Source organism: Engystomops pustulosus, chromosome 3, assembly GCF_040894005.1.
Source record: "Engystomops pustulosus chromosome 3, aEngPut4.maternal, whole genome shotgun sequence".
In the NCBI taxonomy this organism is placed as follows: Eukaryota; Metazoa; Chordata; class Amphibia; order Anura; family Leptodactylidae; genus Engystomops; species Engystomops pustulosus.
Genome location: NC_092413.1, coordinates 100,674,771 through 100,697,553, shown reverse-complemented (window position 1 = coordinate 100,697,553; position 22,783 = coordinate 100,674,771). Strand labels below are relative to the sequence as shown.

Sequence of the window (22,783 nt, the reverse complement as noted above, 5' to 3'; positions counted from 1 at the left end):
ATATGTCCTGCACCTGCCTGGCTGTAGTTGGTTGGTTGCAGTTCATCCAGTATGGTCAGTGTTGTGATGAGACATCTTCTCAGTAAGGTAATGTGCAGTGATGGCAGTTAATTACTATGGAACCAGAGCAGGACTGTATGTTACATCATCACTGGGAGCAGAGCAGAAGAGGGAGGAGGGGTTACTGAGAATTAAAGGATCATGGGAGTGGCGGCTAACTTGGTGATAACTCCACCTACTTTAGAAAGACCATAATATTTTGTGAATCACAAAATCAAACTATTTAAGCTCAATTTTGTGTCTAACGACATTCAGTTTTGTTATATTCATTTATTTATAGCATTATGGTTTTTTGTATTAGACGATCATATTTCCCCTTTAATTAATCTAGGTCTATGTGTGGAAACATTTGATAGGAGCAGGTCAAAGATCCAAGGTATAAAAGTGAGGTTATGGATAGTATTCCATGATATTATATTATAACTGAATTATCTGGAAAAGGTATAGTAGTCAGTGATGTAGAGGTGTTGGCAGAAGAGTATTAGTGTTGAGTGTGTACAGTCACTGTTCTTAACTCAAATTACGTAACATAAGCCCTAATATTCTATACATAGTACTTTTCCTTATCTCTTTAACCTTCATCAGAGATATCTTTTAAATTGGTAATTAAAATTATAATTGCATTAATTAATTAAAAGAGACCCAAGTTCTTCCTTGTGAAATACTATGTACTCCTTGACAGCTCTAATCACAGATACAAATTGACCTTAAAATGTTTACAGGAAGAATTATATACAGGCAGTCCCCGGGTTACTTAAGTTGAATTTGTATGTAAGTCGGAACTGTATGTTTTATCATTGTAATCCCAGCCAGAACTTTTTTGGTCTCTGTGACAATTGGATTTTAAAAATGTTGGGTTGTCATAAGAACTAGGATTAACACTAAAGCTTCATTACAGACACCTCTGATGACTGTTACAGCTGATCACTGTAGCCTAAGGCTAAAGTACAGTAAATTGCCAATATCCAGTGGTCCGTTTGTAACTAGGGGTCGTATGTAAGTCGAGTGTTCTTAAGTAGGGGACCGCCTGTATTCATTGTTTGCTTTTCTTTAAATTTGGTTTGTTCCTGAGGAGCCTCTTGTCATAAATTTACATGTATATGCAACACCCTCGCCGATGCAATGGCGAGGGAGTGTTTGCGAATACGTCCCACCTGCATGTAATCCCATTACACTACATGGTCATGACAGGACATAGGGATATTGCAGTGGTGAATCCTGCCTGGCAAGGCAGAGGTTAAGTATTTTGTATAATGCAAGATGCTGTTGTCCAATGATATGTGTTACATCCTGTGCTCTGTAAGCTGAGATGTGATTGGAGGAGCAGCCACCACCTGACCAAAGGGAGGTAATAAAAACCTCTGGCCAGGAATGTTCTAGAGGACTTTAGGAGAATCCTAGAGATCAGTGAGTGAGTGAGTAATCTCTGTCTAGCCCATACCAGAGCAGGAAGAGCCTAGCCCCTGCCTCTGAAGAGTGGAGTCTAAGACTAGAGTTAGTGTAGTGAGGAAAAGGGGTATCATCTTACCTTTAAAGGTGATACCTGAAGCCCTACAGGACAAGCTAAAGCTTCCTACCAGGACACAGCTGCCTCCCAGCCTGCCCTCTACATCCAGGCTGGTGAACTATCTCCTGAGGCTCCCTCCAACTCACATCTCAGCACTCCATCTACCTGTTAAAGGCACGTTGCTGCGGTTCCTGTCGGTTCAAATAAAGAACTGTAAGTTGTTTTCTTCAACTTCTGTCTCCGTCTGGTCCCTGCTAATACGGCTGCCTTCATCACCGGCACCCTGTCCATCACCCAGAGACTCACACTCGGGACATTAAGGGGTTGCCCCAGGGAGATCCGCTCTAGCAGCCTCTCCCTCCTCATTTCTTGCCAACACCACCCTGCTGGAGACCTGCCAGGCTGTAGGACAGCCCTCCGGTTCCCCATACCAAGCACCGTGACACTAGCGTGCTTAGGCCGCAACCGCCAGCCACTCCGGTACCGCGGGCCCCGGCTGACTCCAGGCCTCACCGCAAGGGCTAGGCCCCGGTGGGGGATGTTGCAAGTGGCGTCACGAACAGGATATATACTTCTGTGCCTTATCCTGGCACTAAAGACTGTACTTTATTAAGAAAAAGACTGTGCTGCCTAACCCTGCTGCCATCCGGGTTTAGGCCCAAGTATTTGTGTGTTTCTACATTGAACTTTATACTGCTGCCATGTGCTGTCGAGCGCCGCTCCAGCACTCAAGAGGTTAATTCCTGCAAGAACTGTGTCAGCTCTGCTACATCCGGCGCTGCTGCGCCTGAAGCATTTACCTCAGAGGCGTGTGGCGCAGCAAGTATTTCCAGCCCGCCAAATCCTCACTGGCGGAAACTCCAGAGGCGTCACTAGGCTCCGCCCCCTGCGCGAGTGGCGCGAACTACCGTGGAGGAGGAGCTGGAGCGAGTGCGGCCGGCAACGAAGAGGGTTAATCGGCCATCTTGGATTTCGCCGCAGGCCGCGCCTGAAGCCTGCCAGCAGTGTGCGCCTCATCCGGAGTTCCGGCGCACGTGTCCTGCGACTGGAGAACACCGCTGAGCATCACTGAGCCCTGCTGCCTGCCGGACATCAGGAACGGAGACCTTCGTGCACCGGAGCTGTCCTGTCACCGCGGCTGATCCTGAGTGAGTACCGCTGGGGAAGTTAAAGGGGGGTAGAGATTGTTTCCGATGCTAGGTTATTGGCTCACCTCCCAGGGAATAGTGACTGTGTCTTAAAGTGCCCACGTCCCATTCTAGCCATCGCCCATAGCAACGGACATTGTGTAACCCTACAGACTTCCCTCAGCTAGGCCAGTCATGTCCGCCCAGGACGAAGATACGGGACTGGCACAAGTCCCGTCCCCTGGTCCCTCCTCAGGGTACCGGAGCATGTTAAGTCCTCCAGAGAGTCCTTTCAGCCCTGCTACAGCTAGTGTCCCTGGGACTCCCACCATGATGCCTCTGACTATGCCCTACTATCTGGGGGCCCCCTGGTTACCCTACTACGAGGGAGAATCACATACTCTCCCTGAATTCAGGGACAAGTTGTTAGCCACCTTCGCCTTGCTCCCATTCACAGAGGAACAGAAAGTGGGCATCCTCATCGGGCAGTTGAAAGGACCCGCTCTCCGGGAAGTCAAGTCTTGGCCCCGAGAACAGTGTCAGAACGTGGTCCGGATTCTTGATAGGCTACGCAACACCTTTGACAAGTGTACTGTCTCCGAGTTGAAGCAGAAATTCTTCGGGAAAAGACAGAAGCCCCAAGAGCCCCTCCGAGACTTTGCACTCTCCTTACAGGAGACATGGAAGGCCATCACCTGCCTTGAGCCCAAAGACGCTGAAACCTCTGACCAAACCTTAAGGGAACAATTTATTAATGGACTTGTTGATAGAAATCAAAGGTGTCAACTAAAGATCATCTCTTCTCAACATGCCCAGGCCTCCTTCCTTGAGTTTAAGGAAATTGCCATTGACATATTAGGGGACCGACCGCCTACTGGACCGCAGAAAGAGCCTGAATCCGTGGAAATGGAGGAATCTGCTCTAGCTTGCTATCCAACACAGTCGACATCACCTACTCCTGCGGCTACGGAAGTTGCTGACTTAGCAGGACAGGTCTCTAATCTGGCGGACACCCTGCATAAAATCCTCGATCGGTTGACCCAGTTGGAAGTGACTGTCTCCGCTATGAGGAGGAAACCTCCAGAGAACCCGGTACGGTCAGCTACTCCTCGTGAATCTCCGACTAAACAGCGCCCAAAAGAAGCGAAGTCGTTAAGCACCTGGAGTCAGAAGAAACCCCGCCAGCGGTGCAGCTACTGCCATAAATATGGGCATGAAGAGAATGACTGTCGTCAGTTAAACGACAAACCCTTGGAGCTAAGGGACGACCTCCAAGGGAAGAACTTGTAAGTCCCCGAGATGCCAACTGGATGCCCAGGTTCGTGGGGACTCGCCCCATGGTTCATGTAACCATCAACGGAGTTACCCTACCGGCCTTAATTGATACCGGCTCTCAAGTGACCACCCTCCGGAGTGCTGCCTTCGAGAAATGCCGAGGAAAAGCATCCTTAGTCCAGCCTCCCAAGGCTTACTTGAACATTATTGCTACGAACGGAAAACCCGTTCCCATCCGCGGCTACTGGGAGCCCACACTAACCATTGGAGACACTGAGTTAACCAGACAAGGCGTAGTGGTGACACGAGTGCCCGAAAACGGTAACTTCTCCCTGGTACTGGGTACCAATGTCCTCCGCAACTGCTACCCTGAAGTGCTGAAGGCTCTCCACGACTCCCTGCCAACAGTGCCCAACGGTTCCCGGAAGGTAATTCAGGAGACTATGCAGGTTCTAGCGGCGCAACAGAAGTTTGCTGGCCCTAATGGTGAAATCTGCAGAGCCCGGATCAAGGATCCCCAACCTGTCCGCCTTCAACCTGGGACTGAGACGTTAGTATGGTGTCGAGCCTGCATGGGCGTCCAAGGTCAAGACTACCAGGCGATAGTAGAACCTCTACCAGCTGATGAAGACCTGCCCATTCTAGCCGCCAGGAGCCTAGTCACTGTATCCCGAGGACAAGTACCCATTCGACTACTAAATGTGGGAGACTCCCCAGTGGATCTGAGAAAGTACCAAGCCGTAGCCACTCTCTTCAGTGTCCATCCTGAAGACTTGGTGGAAACCTCTCTGTCTGCCTCCCAACAGTTGGAACTGAAGCCAAGTGCTGAAGGTGAGCCTGCCGAGCAATCCTGGTGGCTTGAGCTCAATATTGGAGACGACGATTTTACTCCTGCAGACCAAGTACAAGGTGTCCTGGAGGTCGTTATGAAGCACCACCAGGCCTTCAGCAAACACCCACTGGATTTTGGGCAGACTACTCTGATCCAACACACCATCCCTACTGGCTCTCATCCTCCTATCAAGGAACGATACCGGCCCATACCTCCAGCCCGTTACCAAGAGGTGAAGAAGCTGGTACAAGAGATGAAGACAGCCAACGTTATCCGGGAGAGTCACAGCCCATGGGCTGCCCCGCTGGTCCTTGTGAAGAAGAAGGATGGAACCCTTCGATTCTGTGTTGACTATAGGAAGATCAACAATATCACCCACAAGGACGCCTATCCTCTGCCTCGAATCGAGGAATCCCTCGCAGCCCTAGGGTCAGCTGCCTACTTCTCTACCCTGGACCTGACCAGTGGCTACTGGCAAGTGGCCATGGCGCCAGAAGACAGAGAGAAGACGGCTTTCACCACCCCAATGGGCCTGTTCGAGTTCAACAATATGCCGTTCGGACTATGCAACGCCCCAGGCACATTTCAACGGCTGATGGAGAGATGTTTGGGTCATCACAACTTCGAGACCGTCCTGCTATATTTGGACGACATCATCATCTACTCCAAGACTTATGAAGACCACCTCCACCATCTGGCTGAAGTCTTCCAAATCCTGACCCAACATGGGTTGAAGGTCAAGCCATCCAAGTGCCACCTGCTACAACCTAGCGTCAAGTACCTGGGACATGTGGTGAGCGCTCATGGAATTGAGCCAGATCCAGAGAAGACTGCAGCTGTCTACGACTGGCCTACCCCATCAACCGTACGGGACATCAAAAGCTTCCTGGGATTTGCCAGTTATTACAGGCGTTTCATCCCGAAGTTTGCCCAGCTGGCGGCTCCCCTGCAAGAGCTTCTAAGGGGCCTGCCAAAAGAGAGCCAACGTTCCCGAGTATCCATTGAGTGGACGGCCGAACGAGAAGCTGCCTTCCAGATGCTCAAGCAACGGCTGACTGAACCTCCGGTGTTGGGATATCCAGACTACAGTCTGCCTTTCACCCTATACACTGATGCCAGCAAGCAAGGTCTAGGGGCGGTATTATCCCAGCTCCAAAACGGAACTGAAAGGGTCATAGCCTACGCCAGCCGTTCCCTCCGAGAACCGGAGCAAAACGACCAGAACTACAGTTCCTTCAAGTTGGAGTTTCTGGCGTTAGTATGGGCTGTGACCGAAAAGTTCAAGGACTACCTAGCTGCATCATCTTTCACTGTCTTCACAGACAATAATCCTTTGGGGCATCTGAACACCGCACGTCTTGGAGCACTGGAACAACGGTGGGCCTCCAGACTTGCCAATTTCAGCTTTACCATCAAGTATCGGGCTGGTAAGACCAATGACAACGCCGACGCTCTGTCCCGTCTCCCTGACCAGTGGGAGGGACCCTCCACGGATGCTCAGTGGGAAGATGTGGAGATGCCAGCGTTCTATGCCCGGTTTGTGCGTCAAGATGCCCAGAGAGTTTACTCCCTACCGACAGAGGCAGCGCCAGCTACTCCTCAAGAAGAGTCAGAGCCCCCTGCGGAAAAGGACCTCTGGATGAGTCTTCAGGCTGATAGCCGTGCCATAGGAGAAGTAATGGACTATCTCTCTAGTGGGCGAGTGCCTGAAAGAATCCGGCGCAGAAGAGCTGATGGAGAATTGTCTCAATTGTGGCGCCAGAGAAAGACTCTGAGCATGCACCAGGGTCTGCTAAAGAGAAGAACTCTGGACCCTATCACTTATGACCGGCTATACCAGATTGTGATTCCCAGGAGGGACGCCAAGATAGTACTGGAAATGTACCATGACCAGTCCGGACACTTTGGCGCTCAGAAGACTGAAGCCACCCTCCGAAGGCGATTCTTCTGGGTCAACATGAAGTCCGACATTGAAGCCTGGTGTCGAGAATGCCCAGCCTGCGCCATCGCTCGAGGAGAGCGACACAATCAAAGGGCCCCTCTACGTCCCATTGTGAGCCAACGGCCCTTGGAGATCCTGGCATTGGACCACGTGAAGTTGGAGCCCAGCAGATCCGGTCACAGTTATGCTCTTACGATCATCGACCACTATACCAAATTTGTGGTTGCAGTACCTGTCAGAGATCTGTCTGCAAGGACTACCGCAGCGGCCCTGTGGAAGAGCTTCATCCTCCCCTATGGCTGTCCAGACCAGATCCTTACAGACCAAGGAACAGCATTTGAGTCCCAAGTCTTCCAGGAGCTGTGCACTCTATATGGCTGCAAGAAGCTGAGGACCACAGCCTATCATCCCCAAGGCAATGGGCTTTGTGAAAAGATGAACCAGACTCTAATCAATATGCTGAGGACTCTGACCCCTGCAAAAAGGGCTGACTGGCCAAAGCTGTTGCCCGAATTAGTGTACCTGTACAACAATACCACTCATTGCTCCACAGGATACACCCCGTACTATCTGATGTTCGGGAGACACGGACATCTCCCTGCGGATATGACCTGGGACATGGAGTCCCCTGATTCCCAGTCTTTACTCCCCCAGACTGACTGGGTTCACGAACACCAGAGGCGCCTGGCGGATGCCAGAGAAGTTGTGGATCTGCGGTTGGAAGAGGCCCGAGAGAAACAAAAAAGGGACTTCGATCGTAATGCCTGTGCTGAGCCTTTTGCCCCAGGAGATCGAGTGTGGCTGCGCAACAACCATCCTACCAGTAAGCTAGATGGGCGTTGGGAGCGTGAGCCATACCTAGTTAGGGACAGTCTCTCCCCTGAAGTCTACGAGATTTCAAGAGGAGACCGTCCACCACTCCGGGTACATAGGAACCGGCTGAAGAGATGTCTTCGTCCTTTTGCCCCTATGTCCACACCTCTCACCTCGACCCCCAACTTACAGACCTCCTTGTGTTCGCCTACCCCCAGTTTCTTGGAACTTGTGACTGTGCCTCAATTCTGTTTTGTTTCCACTCCAGTAAGAGGTACCTCGGAGAGACCATCATCCCCACCGCAGTCTCCCATACTGCTGCCTGTGGAGGATGATCCGGCTCCACTGTCTGCAACCCCTGAAGCATCAGAGGCAGCTGAGACTCCGACTCCAGCACCTGACTCAGAGGAGGACGATGAGGAGGTTGTTATCTTCTCCAGGCCGGAACTTCGAAGGTCTCAAAGGGAGACAAAAGGTAAAGCTCCTGCGTACCTGCAGGAGTACCAGCTGGTGACACGCAGAAGCAGGAGGCAGGTACGTTTTTCTGACACCGAAGTACTTACCACCGAGGAAGATGCAGAGTAACCCCTGAAGGGCTGTAGCCCGCTTCAGGTACTGTACTATGTACATATTGTATATTTCTGTCCTTACCCCAAAGAGCCAGAGACTTTCCTGAGACTCTCACCCCTATTTATCTCAGTCAAGAGACATACCTTGAACTGATTATTGTCATGTACTATGATAGCACCTCTTCCTCTGCCACAGCAGAGATTTCTTCAAAGGACTCTGTCCCTCTCCAAAAAAAGAGGAGACCCTTTGCTTCTTCATTGCACTTTTCCCCCACATCAAGGGCTGTACCCAGAAGATGGACTTTGTCATTAGAGACCTTCTGAGAGACTTTTGCCAGATACTACAAGGGAAAAGTGGCCATTGACTACTATTTTGCACTTAATGCCTTCCTTTTAGGTACGGACATTCTGTTTGCACTTTTTATGCCTTTCCTTTTCAGGAAAAGAGACATTTTATCCTGCTACCCTGAGTAGCCTAACTACCTACTTCTGTAACGTTTGTAACGTTCAAGATGTGTACCCATTGGGCTCCTAAGCCAATGTGATATTAACCTGTTTGCACACTGTCAGAATATATGCCAGTAGTCTGCATTAACCCTTTCATAGGCTTTTCAGGTTGTAGTGTGGCTGTGTCGGACCGTCTCTATGTAGTACAATGTTTTATTGTGTCACATATGCCAATGTATGCATATATAAACTATATAATTGCCGCCAGGGAAGAAGTGTTGATAGAACAAATATACAGGCCTTGGTGCAAGGAGTGGATTACAGGACATGACACCACACCTTTCCTACTGTACAGTTCGGTTTAATGGCGTCAGCGACCAACTGTCATACAGCTACATGTTTTGTCTTAGTCCGACACCAACCCCAGGTGCCTGTCTCCAGGACCATGGGCGGTTTGTCCCTACACCTCACATAGCCTGCACTTCCCAGAAGTGCACTTAGCCCCCTCTGTGCCCCAAAACAACTGTAGTCGAGCCGAGGGCGGCTCTTTCAATTGCCCCCGGGGTATGCAACATCCTCGCCGATGCAATGGCGAGGGAGTGTTTGCGAATACGTCCCACCTGCATGTAATCCCATTACACTACATGGTCATGACAGGACATAGGGATATTGCAGTGGTGAATCCTGCCTGGCAAGGCAGAGGTTAAGTATTTTGTATAATGCAAGATGCTGTTGTCCAATGATATGTGTTACATCCTGTGCTCTGTAAGCTGAGATGTGATTGGAGGAGCAGCCACCACCTGACCAAAGGGAGGTAATAAAAACCTCTGGCCAGGAATGTTCTAGAGGACTTTAGGAGAATCCTAGAGATCAGTGAGTGAGTGAGTAATCTCTGTCTAGCCCATACCAGAGCAGGAAGAGCCTAGCCCCTGCCTCTGAAGAGTGGAGTCTAAGACTAGAGTTAGTGTAGTGAGGAAAAGGGGTATCATCTTACCTTTAAAGGTGATACCTGAAGCCCTACAGGACAAGCTAAAGCTTCCTACCAGGACACAGCTGCCTTCCAGCCTGCCCTCTACATCCAGGCTGGTGAACTATCTCCTGAGGCTCCCTCCAACTCACATCTCAGCACTCCATCTACCTGTTAAAGGCACGTTGCTGCGGTTCCTGTCGGTTCAAATAAAGAACTGTAAGTTGTTTTCTTCAACTTCTGTCTCCGTCTGGTCCCTGCTAATACGGCTGCCTTCATCACCGGCACCCTGTCCATCACCCAGAGACTCACACTCGGGACATTAAGGGGTTGCCCCAGGGAGATCCGCTCTAGCAGCCTCTCCCTCCTCATTTCTTGCCAACACCACCCTGCTGGAGACCTGCCAGGCTGTAGGACAGCCCTCCGGTTCCCCATACCAAGCACCGTGACACTAGCGTGCTTAGGCCGCAACCGCCAGCCACTCCGGTACCGCGGGCCCCGGCTGACTCCAGGCCTCACCGCAAGGGCTAGGCCCCGGTGGGGGATGTTGCATATATTATTAAAAAAACAAACATTTTCCTGATTTTATATTGAATTTCTAGTATTTCATTGAATGGGATCTTCATTACTTTACTTCACACACTTACGGAAATACAGTGTTTTCCTTCCAGTCACATAATCATGTTATCAATGAATTGTGGTTTATTTTAATGTGGCTTATTCATTTGACCTTATAAGTCAGTGAATCAGAATTAAGCAGCGAAAATGACAGCAGTAATTAATTACCTCAACTGAGTTCTAAGATTAGGTAAGTCGGTCAGAGAAATGTTATTCAGTTGACAGATGATTAGTTGATAGTTGTCTCTATATAAAAAAAACATCTTCTTAACACAGATAATCTCTTTGTATAATGCACTGTAATTAGTCAATGTTTCAGCGATGTCTAGATATTTCAAGTCATCTCTGGAGTCTCAGACACATTTCATTGAAGGTAAGATAAAACCAATATAAGCTTCTAAACTCTACCTTAGATAATACTGCATAAAATCATTCCACCACACTTTCATCTGAAAGCAACATACAAAAGTAATTAAAGGTTTAAAGATAATGGAGCATATTTATCAAATTGCTTGTGACAGAATTCTGTCTTAATTTGCGGGAAATGTATTAAGGGTTTTAAAAAGTTTTTAGACACTTTTTTGACCAGTATGAGATAAAGGACATGACCTCAGATTTTTCTTTCGACATTTAAAGCAGTACTTATATGGGAGAACACCCTTGTAATGGAGTAAATGGACCATAACACAATTCAATTTTTTTTCGGATAGCTTAGTAGATTCTCAAAGCTATAATTAGTCATTGACTACACGTAAGTGCGGAATATAAGAGATCCTTAGCTTCCTGCAAGTTTGTAGAGAATTTGTTAAAGGGAGATCCATGTGTTGTAGTCTCCAGAATATTCATGATGGGTGTTGAAGCATAGTCAGGTAACAGGTGAAAAGTTATTGGCGGCAATAAGCCATTACAGTCTAAAAACAAGTCCATGGTAAGAAATAGTCAAGATCACAGATGAAGCCTTATTTAAAGTAGAGTATGAAATGCTGAGTGTGAAATCATTCTTATGCACCAGTTGCCGTTATGACCCAACGTTGCCAAATCAGGAAAAAAATTATATTAAAAAAAAATTGTGTAGTTCTCTGTATAAAAAGGAAATATTATTTCCTTAAAGGCTTTAGTAAATGAAGTATAATAGCTACTTATTTGTTGAAGTTCTAGCATGGTTGTGTGCAAGAGATATTAACCCATTAAGTTATTGAGAGATGGGCCAACCCTAGCCTGACACCCACACTGATCCACTGATTTACACTATGGAGTGTGTAGTAGAAGAAGACTCTGTCGGTACTGTTTTGGCTTTACAGTTTTTTTTCCTACTACTCCCCTGTTCAACATTATAAAATGGACTGTTTCCAGCAATGTCAGTAGGATAAATGCATCAGTGGGGAATCAGTACTTTATCAAAAGTATTGACCTATCTTTGTGGAATGGTTAATTTGGGCTAAAATTCAAATTAGTTCATTTACTACCATCAACACATGGTAAACTAATATTTAGTAAAGGCAAGAATTTTCTATATTGATGAGAGGTAATAATTATTTTTAGCACTTTTATTATAAACATAACTGGACGTCTGTCGTGTAAGAGTAGATACAGAGTGATTAGGGCCATCTACACCCTTTGGCCTCACACCGATCTGTACTTTATAAGTGAACTTCATTCAGTATGAAGCTTATCCAAATAGACCAGCAGAGTTTGCATGCCCCATAACTTTGCACAAGCAATAGTCGGGCAGCGTCCCAGACTGACTATATATGCCTTATACCCTATGTCAGTGATGGCAAACCTTTTAGAGACCGATTGCCCAAACTACAACCGAAATCTACTTATTTACTGTGAAGTGCCAATATGAAATTTTAAACAGTGACTTATTGCTACCTGTTCTTTCACATCTTTCAATTGTATCGGCCTTCTGAGGCTACCAGTTCAAAGAAGGAGGGCAAATTCAGATTATCATTGTAGCTTCTCTCCAGGGTCTCTCTGTAAAGGAAGAATGGTCGGGTCCAGCATGATGACCTCCAAAGATAATGCAGTTCCGTCAAAACCTTCTCACTTTTCCCGCAGTTCCAAACAGCCAACGAAGTGTTGAAAAGCACTGAGAGCAGCATCTCTTAATTTGCCTAGGACTGCAGGATGATTCAGTGTTTGGTGAACTCTGTCCTGGGGTGATGGTCTGAGTGCCCATAGAAAGGGCTCTGAGTGCCACCTCTGGCACCCGTGCCAAAGGTTCGCCACTACTGCCCTATGTCCTGCTGTGCTCTTTACTGTTCTCAAAATTAATATATAAGTTTTAAAACAAATTAGTATATTTATTTATTCCCAGTAAAATGTGGTGTTGTGGGAATGTGACTAGTAGATATGTAGTGAAAAACAGTATTAAATTCTGGTTGAGGTGCAGAAACTGAAAGTTTTTCCTGTATCTAATTTATATATATTTCAATGTTTGGTCCACTTCTACAAATAATGTTAAATATAATACAGTGCAATGGCTATACTGGTTTCAAACCTTTCAACTCAGCAATGTATGTAGGGGCATTGGGACACTACACAATCTCAACTCCAGAGATCCGACAAAAGAATCATAACAAATTTCTGCATATGCTTTCCACCTTTTTTTGGTTCCCAAATATGTAATGCAGGGATATGAATGATAAAGCAGCTCTAAGTCCTTGTAATAGCACTGCCAAAGATGAGAGAGAAAGAACAAAGAGATTACCCTCCTTTTGTCTGCACCAAGATCAGCATTATCACAGTGCTACAGACATCAAACACTTTACTTTATTAAAATGCCAGCACCACTGCTAAAAACTCATGGTACCAATGATCAGCTTTGCTCCCTAAAAGACAGGGGTGTTACTAGGAGAGGCAGAGCCCCATAGCAAACTTTTGAATGGGACCCTGTTCCTGATTACAAATATACCTATTACACTCATATATACAGGGATTTATATTCCAATATATATAACCTTACAGTTCTTCACTCATACACACACATTTATACACTTGCACAGACATACACTTACATATAGAGCATATACACATCCCATATACATACACATATAGTGCTGTATACAGACACACAGCATATATACACACCTGTGGTATATACACAGCATACCCCATAGACACATACAGCAGATACACATCACAGATACACACACACATATACAGTATATATACATCACATATATGTAATATACATATTATGCTGTACAACATGCTGCATAATATGTAAATAACGGTGCTCATCCTCCATTCTTGTTCAGATGACGGGACCCCCTGACACTACAGGCCCCATTGTAGTTAAGCCCCTAGTACATGCATAATTGCTGAAGCCCGTCCTTGATTTTTTTCTAGGTTCTTATAAAACTATGCTAGATGTATCCCGCTTCTTAACCCCCCTTTTTAATTTCAGCATTTTCATTTTTCATTACCCACCTTCAAAAATCCCTAACTTTTTTATTTTTCCATATTTAGAGCTGTGTGAGGGCTAGTTTTCTGTGTAAGAAATTGCCCTTCATAGTGACGATATTTAATATTCCAGTGAAAATGGTGAAAAAATGTGTTTGCGCCTTATTCCTGTGGGCGTTGATTTTACAGCTTTCACTGTACTCCCCAAATGACATGTCTATTTCGTTCTTTGGATCTGTGCGATCAGGGCAATTCCAAATTTCTATAGGTTTTATAATGTTTTAATACAGTTACAAAAATTAAAACCTGCTGTACAAAAAAAATAATTCTTCATTTTGTCATCTTCTGGCACTAATAACTTTTTCATACTTCCACTTATAGAGCTGTAGGTGGTGTAATTTTTTGCGACTTTTGATGACCTTTTCAATGCCTGCATTTGTAGGATTGTGTGGACTTTTGATCACTTTTTATAGAATTTTTTATATTTTTTTAAAATGGCAAAAAAGTGGTATTTTTGTCTTTCGGCGCTATTTTCTGTTACAGGGTTAAACGCTAGGAACAACCATTACTGGATTTTGATAAATCGGACATTTTGGGATGTGGTGATATCTAACATGTTTATGATTTTACTGTTTATTTATATTTATATCAGTTTTAGGGAGAGGGGGTGATTTTTAATTTTTAGGGTTTTTAAATTAAACTTTTTTTTTTTGCTATTTCTTATACCCTATAGCATACATTAACCCTAAATGGTCTGATTGTTCCTAACATAAACTGCAAAACTACTGTACTGTAAATGTTTTTGAGCTACACTGTAATGAATTAAAATGCTACTGGTCCTTTAATCAGTCCTTCCTCCACACGGAGCAGACAAAGGACAGCAGATGGCCACAGGTCACATGTCCACATCGCCTACCTCGGCAGGTCATGTGATCATCACTATGATTGGATGTAGTCAGTTGGTTGCAGAGCATCCAGTATGGCCAGTGTTGTGGTGAGACGTCATCTCAGTAAGGTAATGTGTAAAGATGGCAGTTACACATCATTACTATGGTAACAGAGCAGGACAGTCTGTTACATCATCACTGTTATTTAGTGAATTATAAAATCAAACTATTTAAGCTCCATTTTTTGACTAATGACTAATGACCAATGCGTTTTGTTATACTCATTCATTTATAGCGTTATGGATTTTTGTTACCGGACGTACATATTCACAGAATAACACTTTAACATAAAGGAAAATCGAAGGAAATGTTCACATCCAACTATTATAACAAAGTTAAATACAACTATGATGGACATAATCTTGAAGTACACACTTTTAACTAAAACTAGTGCCATTACTGCAGAGCATGTATGCATATATAGGGAAGCCAGAATTAGTACTAGAGATCCTATTTATTTTCTAATTGTAAATGTAAGCACAATCTCAGTTCTATGCTTGTTCAACCTGAAGATATTTGAGCAGCAAATCCTACCGCTGTGATCAACTGCAGAGATTTGATTTTTTTTTTTGTACATTTTGGTTGGAAAAACCCTGCTGCCCATTGTAACTCTCTGTGGCTTTCTGTGTCTTGCTGCAGAATTTAATTCATATCCCCATATATTTGTCATACCATGCTACCGCTTATCAAGTCAAACGCTTTTCACAAAAGCCAGCAACCAGCTATTTTAATCAGATGTTTTCATGTAAACCTGTACGATACGATTTCACGAATGTAAAGTGATTGGTACGTTCACTGGAATTGTGCATCTTTTCATGTGTTCTTCAGATCTCCAGAATAAAGAAGTCGGTTTTCTTATCCCAAACCCCAGGTACAGTACAGCTGATAGAAAGTGGTGACATACAGAGACAGAATGATAAAAAGCTACATGTGCCTCAGGCAGTGAAATAGCAGCCAGATGATTAAACTATTCTATAGCATTCCCAGACGTGCAGAAAGGCAAAGTCTTAATACTAAGAAGCAGAAATCCTTCAGAGTTATCCCACGCAGTCTTAGCCATTCTTTGCTTTTCATATGTACAGTGAAAGCCACCATATGTTGCAACATACTTTCCCTGAAGCTCCCCTTATTTCAGACAAATTTTATTTTACTCGTAGCTTGAAAATCAATATAGACATGGTCACCAAAGCGTTCCAGAATTGAATACTTTGTTTAGATATCAGAACATGAAACAACTCTCTTTATTCTGAAATAAAGGTTTTCTAACATAAGAAAAAAAATAATATTGCTGTTCTGTGCCCACAAAGAGAAGGTATCTCTAAAAGAGTATGGTAGACCCCCTTTTCATTTTAGACAACTAAGTAGAGTGCTTAGACACATATGTGTTGGACAAATTTCACCCCCTACAAATGTTTCAAAATGCATTAAAATTATTTATTTGTTGTAACAAGTCAAAAAATAAGTGAGAAAAAACATCCCTTAAAGCAGTGGTTCTCAACCTTTCTAATTCTGTGACCCCGCAATACAGTTCCTCATGCTGTGGTGACCCCAAACCATGCAACTCGCAGTAAAAACACAGTAAAATTTCGGCTCCGATGACTTTAGGCGACCCCCGGTTTTGGTCGTTCGACCCTCGCTGGGGTCCCGACCCACAGGTTGAGAACCACTGCCTTAAAGGATATCTACCATCAGTTTTACTGATAATATACTAGTCTTACTAACCAGATATTGAAACTGAAACTGTTCTACAGACTTCTTTTATTATACCTCTATATGCCATGATTTCAGTTATAAAAATTATGCTAATCAGTCTTGGGTGCTCCAGTTAAGTCACTGGAGCACCTCATAGTGTCTTGTCTTATAATTTGTTCATTCTCTTGTTTCTCTTCCAGTCCTACCAATCCAGAGTGCATAGAGTTGGTGAGGTCAGGGACAGGACTGGAAGAATAAATAAAGAATAAATATAATAAAAGAAGTCCAGAGGAGAAAAATTCTAGTTTACCATTAGTAAAACATGTTAAAACTTTCCTTCAATTGTTAATCCACTTTAATAAAATAGAAATTAGGAAAGATTAAAATGTAGAAACAAAGTAAAAGAAAGGTTATGTATTTCAGTATCAAACAACTCCAAGCTCCAATGCAGTCATAGAATTATTGCAAGTAGTCTCCCTAATAATACATACTTAGATACCATTTGCAACGGTTTTAAACAGTTTATAGAAACTTCACAGACATTTTATTGCTATTATGATAAATGAGGGTATGATAATGGTTATGTGCAACAAAAACTGTTCAGTTGCCTCTAGATAGTGTTACACTATTTCAGATTTATCATCCATAAACCTCGATAACCTACTAAAAGTCATCTACTTGAGCTATGCATCTTTTGCATAACTTAAGAAAAGTAAGCTATTAGAGAACCAGAGGTGTGTCAAATAAGTGTACCCCTTTTGCTATAGGCTTGATTGAAATACATCATACTATTGGCATCTAACTCAGTGTAAGACCATATCATTTGCATGAAATCTTTAGGTCTCCTTGGGATTTACACATGTTTATAGTGAAATCTGCAGTTTTGTAAAATCTATGGATTGTGAGTATGTTGACGCAATGTTAGGAAGTCCATCAGGAACTCTGCTAATATTTAACTGGTAAATTACCCAAATACTTCATTTTCAGTCTCTACAGTAATATGTAATGTGTTGAATTATTCTCTGGATTGAACACAATTTAGCTAACAATAGGAACACTGGAAGCTACAGTTGAATGATTTAAGAAAACATTGATCATTTACTTTCTCTTACAAAACAAATTCTTCTTATATTTTTTATATTTATACATTTTAGTATCAGTATTAGTTTATTAGTACCAGTATTAGTTTATCATTCTGGTAGAGGTAATTTCTATCATCCAACAATCCCAACAAGCAACCCTTTTGTCATATTCAAGTAGCATTAAGGAAATTGCAGCTCTATTGACTATTGTTTGTTATTTTTACTCTTCAATCCACTCTTCCAATATTTGCAAAAACAACTAACAATATAGTGGTGGTCCCCTACTTAAGAACATCTGACATACAGATGACCCCAAGTTACAAACAGACCTCTGGATGTTGGTAATTTAGCCAAAGGCTACTATAAACAGTTATAATAGTTATCAAATATGTTTGATAATTAGCCTTATTGCTAATCTTGGTTCTTTGACAACCCAACATTTTTAAAAATCCATTAGACAACTATTAAACATACCTAGAACTTAAAATGAAAGATGAAAGAAAAGTCTCCCTCTGCTGTCGATGATCTTCCAAATTAATCGGGAGATAGAAAATCAGTCAAGGTACTGTGCTTGACTGATTTTTAAAATCCAATTGTCACAGAGGTCAAAACATTTTTTGACTGAGGTTACAATTTATAAAATATACAATTCCGACTTACATACAAATTCAACTTGAGAACAAATTTATACAACCTATCCTGTACATGATTTATATATTTAATTAATCTTTGGGTTTCTATGTCTTTCACAGAAACACTCTATAGATATTATATGCGGTATGCATGGTAAAATGATTCTGGTAGCTCAAGTATTCCCTGTATAAATGTGATCTTCTTATTTGTAGTCTTGTCTTTCAATATAATTCTAATGTTTTCAGCTAAAACAAAGCCAATTCTGCATGATATTTAGTCTTGTGACAAATAGCAGTTACAGAAAAGCTACACATTATTCAATTTAAATGAGGGCAAGACCCTGTTCTATCCCTCGAATTGTCATATCATTAATCTTCACAGAACACCTGCCCCCATCACTACATCTTTGTTTCCTTCTATTTGGTAGACTGTTCTTCCTAATTTGTAATACAAAGATGAACACATAGAGGTGTTGTTTGAGGCACTCAGTCACTTCATTGTTTCAATTAAGGTGTCATGTTGTATTTGTATAATAAAGTGAAAATTTAGATGAGCTGTATATAATATGTATTATCTTGTAGTCATAATATGCCAATTTATAGGGCCCCATTTACTTAAATATATAGAAGAAATCTTTACAAGATCAAGATCAAGACATAGAGCAGGTAGAACCATCAAATTAAAGACCAGTAACAATCACCCTGAAGGGATGATATGTAAATGTATTGTTTTTTTATGCAATGACAACAATATTCTTAAAAAAAAAACCATATATATTAACACGTGTATAATATTTTTTGCATCACCAACTTCTTAAAGGCATGACTTTTTTATTTTTCCACTGATTTAGCTAGGAAAGGGCTTTTTGTGGATTATTTGGGCTGTTTGTGATGAGTTGAGTAATTTTCATTGGTTAAATCCAGGGGTATGTGGTAACTTTTAAAAAAATTATGAATGTGGTGACAAAACCACAGCACTTTTACTAGTAAGGGTACATTTCCATGGCCGTCTGGGGGGATGTGTATGCGGCTACAAATTGGGGGCCGCATATATGTCTCCATAGACAACAATAGCGGCCCCGTGGCGGTATAGTGCCACATGTGTGATACTGTTCCGTGCTGTACACAGGTAAAAGATAGAGCATGCTCTATCTTTCCCTGTATATGCAGCCATGCGGCGCTGTTCTCAATTGAGAGGGGAGGGCCACCCCTCTCCAGCACACAGTGGCATACCCACCCGGCTGCAGCTGTTTGAATGAACCTTTAGACTTATGTTCTGCGCTAACTAAATAAATGGATTTTATAATGGATTATATTTGTAGATTGAGGTGTTATGAACACAGCTTTACCAATCATGGGATGATTTTTTTTATTTATAATAAATTATTTTAATGGAATAAAGGGGGGCAACTCCTTTATTAGGTCCTGCTTCTAGATAAAATTGGCTTCAATAGCCCCACCAGGTGCCATGGCAATGCACTCAGCTTGTAATTATGGAGATGTTCATTCTTCTAAAAATGAATTCAAGATTTATACAAATATGATAAAATTGTAATTTAGGAGTATATTTCAGTCAAAACAGCTTCTTATGTGCTTCAAGATACTAATAAAATCACACCGTATTTACTGACAGCCTTGGTTAATCCAATGCTGAGTATGAGTGCCAAAAAGCAATCTTCAAAACTATCAGCTGTAGTCTCTAAGGGTTTTCAGATGGAGTGGAATGCGGGAAGGAAAACCTGTACAAATGTTTTTTGCACGCCTTGTCCACCAGAAAATTGGCAGAAAAAGCATGTTCCTTTCCAGGCAATATTTTACTCTAATTGTCTATTGTGTTTGTCTTTTCTGAGGGCCACAAACAATAAAATTGAAAACATATACATTTAAAAAAATATATATCTGTGCATGTATTTAGTCAATGTAAGTGAGCGAATACTCACAGTAGTACTTTACTGTAGATTGATGTAGTCACGTTCAGGGAGAACAAAATAAAACAATGGGTAATTTGCCAAAATAGGATACAACTTTTGACACCAGAATTAGAGCTTTATAGAACCAGACTGTGTTTTACACTGTTATTTGCTGCAATTCTGATTCATTTTAGCAACAGGATATTTTTGACAGCCAACAATGCAATATAAGACAGATTCATTAATTTCTGCTGCTTTTCCAGGATGTACTTCAGAGTGATATGAAAATGTCTTAAAATGAAATAAAATCTCTCTTGAAGATAAATGCCAACCCATAAGCAGGAACGGCCTTATCTGATGAATCTGTCCTGAATACTACATGACATGAGTACATATTGAAAGCAGGATTCAAAGCAATATCTCCTGGCTGTTTTATTGCATTTTCATTCCATAGTGCATGCCTCATTATCCTGTTAGAAGGCGGCTTCATGTGCGGAGCAGACATTCATAATACTTACAATAATTGCGACTCTACATTTGCTGTAGACATGTTATTGAAGGGAATGAAAACCAGGTTTGTTGTTCATCCTAATTAATAATTAACGAAGCCTTGATGCCTTGCATATTTATAGACTTGTTAAAGGAAATACAATTATTTACCTCTTCTGTATAAACTATTTGGATTGACAATTCTATTGGGTGTTCTGGTAAATAAAATACTGTAACAGTAACCTCTGCTCTAAGCTGGCAGAGAGCCAGGTAATGTTAAAAAAAACTATTAAATAGCCTAGAGATTATTGGAAATATGTAAAAAATTACCTTCCAAATGACAGTTTCCTTTTAAACAAATTTTTATTTCCCAAGTAAATATCTATATTTCTAAACATCTTTAAATCCTGCAATTAGGTGGTGCAAAGTACACCATACCATCTTACACTACCACAGATTTATCATCAAGCAGACACTTTGATAGATGTGGCGCAGCAGTTATGCCCAACTGTCTCTACTATAAAAGCCATTATTGACAATAGATGAAGACATAATATAAAAAGGATTACAGATCATGCCTGGATTCTTTTAGGCTACATGCACGCAAATGTTATTTTGAACTATGTGAGGTCAATTGTTTCAATGGCTAGCCCACATATTCATGTATTTCTGTGGGCTCACACATACATCTGTAGTTTCCACATCCCTATGTGTGAGCTGAATGGGCAAGCCACTAATTTTGGATCACATCCTATTGCTGCCCTTGGCTTCAGTAATTCACTTCTGCGGTTATCAGCACATGAGAAAATCTCAACCTAGGATGACACACAGCATGCAAAGGGACAACAGGTCTGTAGTTTGTAGTCCAATATTGCACATGTTCATGTGCAGAAAGGGCAAACGGGGGTTTCAGCACATTTCCTAAATTGTGTTCTCTTAAATTGTCTAGTCAATAGGAGACCTACAAATATGAGTGGATAAGAGCAAGAAAGGTAAATCAAAGTGACCTATAAGGTAATAAAACAGCCACAGCATTCTCCAAACCAGGACGAGCAACAGACCATTGGGCTCACAACCACGTACCCCCTGAATGCAGTCCCAATTGGGTAATATCTGGCTCTGATGTTAGCATAATATGGCTCTGTATTGATTGGCTATCTGTGCCTCTAACCTAGAGTGTAATTTGTGTACTTACCTGCTTCCTCTCAGCCATGCTTACACCTGAACGTCTATGATTTGTACAGTCTGCATTGCTATACCCAGGGGGGTAATGTGGAGGGTTTTTCTTGGTTGCATCATAACCATTCCCTCTGTAGGCATGAACCTTGTCATGCTGTTTTAAATGTTTTTAATGGTGTCTTTAATAAACTTTGTGCTTATTGCTTGAACTAACTTGAACTCTCTTGAGGATCTTTCATACACACCACACTGGTTTGCTTTTGATAGAGCAACAGACCGTTGACTAGCTATACATGTACACCCCTTTTGCTCTTCTTGGATCCCCGTATAAATTTCATCGACTTGAGGAAGAGAGCAGTTTGCTTTCTCAAAATGCGTAGGCCACACAAAAATAAACCATTTTTAATTTCACCAACTCAACCTAATCTGGCAGTGTGTCAATTTGTAGCTTGGTTTACCATTCCTATATCATCCATTGTTATCCAAACACCACTTTTGAGACGCAGGTAGATGTAGCAATCTAACCTATCCAGCATATCCTAATAGACACGTAGTGCCAAGTACCTCAACTGACCCCCATTGGCTTTGGGGTCTTCATCAACATTAAGACATTAACATAAATCAACACTTGAAAAGTTTACTCTGTTTGTAACAACCGTTGCTGATATTTTAATTTGCTGAGAAGTACTTGTATTTTAGTTTTATGCAAAAAACATGTACTGATATGAAGATGTATTTTTTACTCTTCTTATCATTTTACTATATGTTATGAGATGGAGTTATGACTGCTGTGTTGGGTTGTCTGCTAAAAACACCCTATGGACAACTTAGCGGATGTTGCAGGCAAGCCGGACAAATTATTTCCAGGAAATAATTGTTAAATAAAAAACATAGTGATATAATATGATATTATTTTTTGTGCAGAATTAAAACTAGAATTGTAAGATTGTTTTAAGTTTATAGGAAACGTTACCTACTTATACTTCCTGATATATAAATTGTTCCACTTTATGCCCAAATTTAAAAAAAAATTTCACTCTGTGTAAAGCCAAGGGGACCTTCAGTCACAGTAACATGCTATAGCACCATGTAAAGAGCTAAAACCAGCTACGCTTGTGTACATAATTTAGCACTGATCCGATAACCTAACATATATTTTCTTTTATTTCAGCTCGCTGGGTTCATTTATGCCTGTTATGTCTTGAAATGTATTTCCGAAGAAGAAGACAGTTGTAAGTATTCATATTTTGACATAATATTTCTCTGACTTCTAACGTCAGTGATGTA

General features: G+C 42.3%; 1 protein-coding gene across 3 annotated transcripts in view; it reads left to right on the top strand.

The window, feature by feature from the left end:
* The window catches only part of NKAIN2 (sodium/potassium transporting ATPase interacting 2), a 535,491-nt gene that overhangs the window by 454,786 nt on the left and 57,922 nt on the right, over positions 1 to 22,783 (top strand). For all 3 annotated transcript variants that reach the window (XR_011854158.1, XM_072141621.1, XM_072141622.1), the window contains exon 5: positions 22,668 to 22,728. Coding sequence is in view for 2 of the 3 variants with exons in the window: in XM_072141621.1 (XP_071997722.1) it covers positions 22,668 to 22,728 (61 nt within the window). In the remaining variant the exon portion in view is untranslated. The remainder of the gene's footprint in view (positions 1 to 22,667; positions 22,729 to 22,783) is intronic.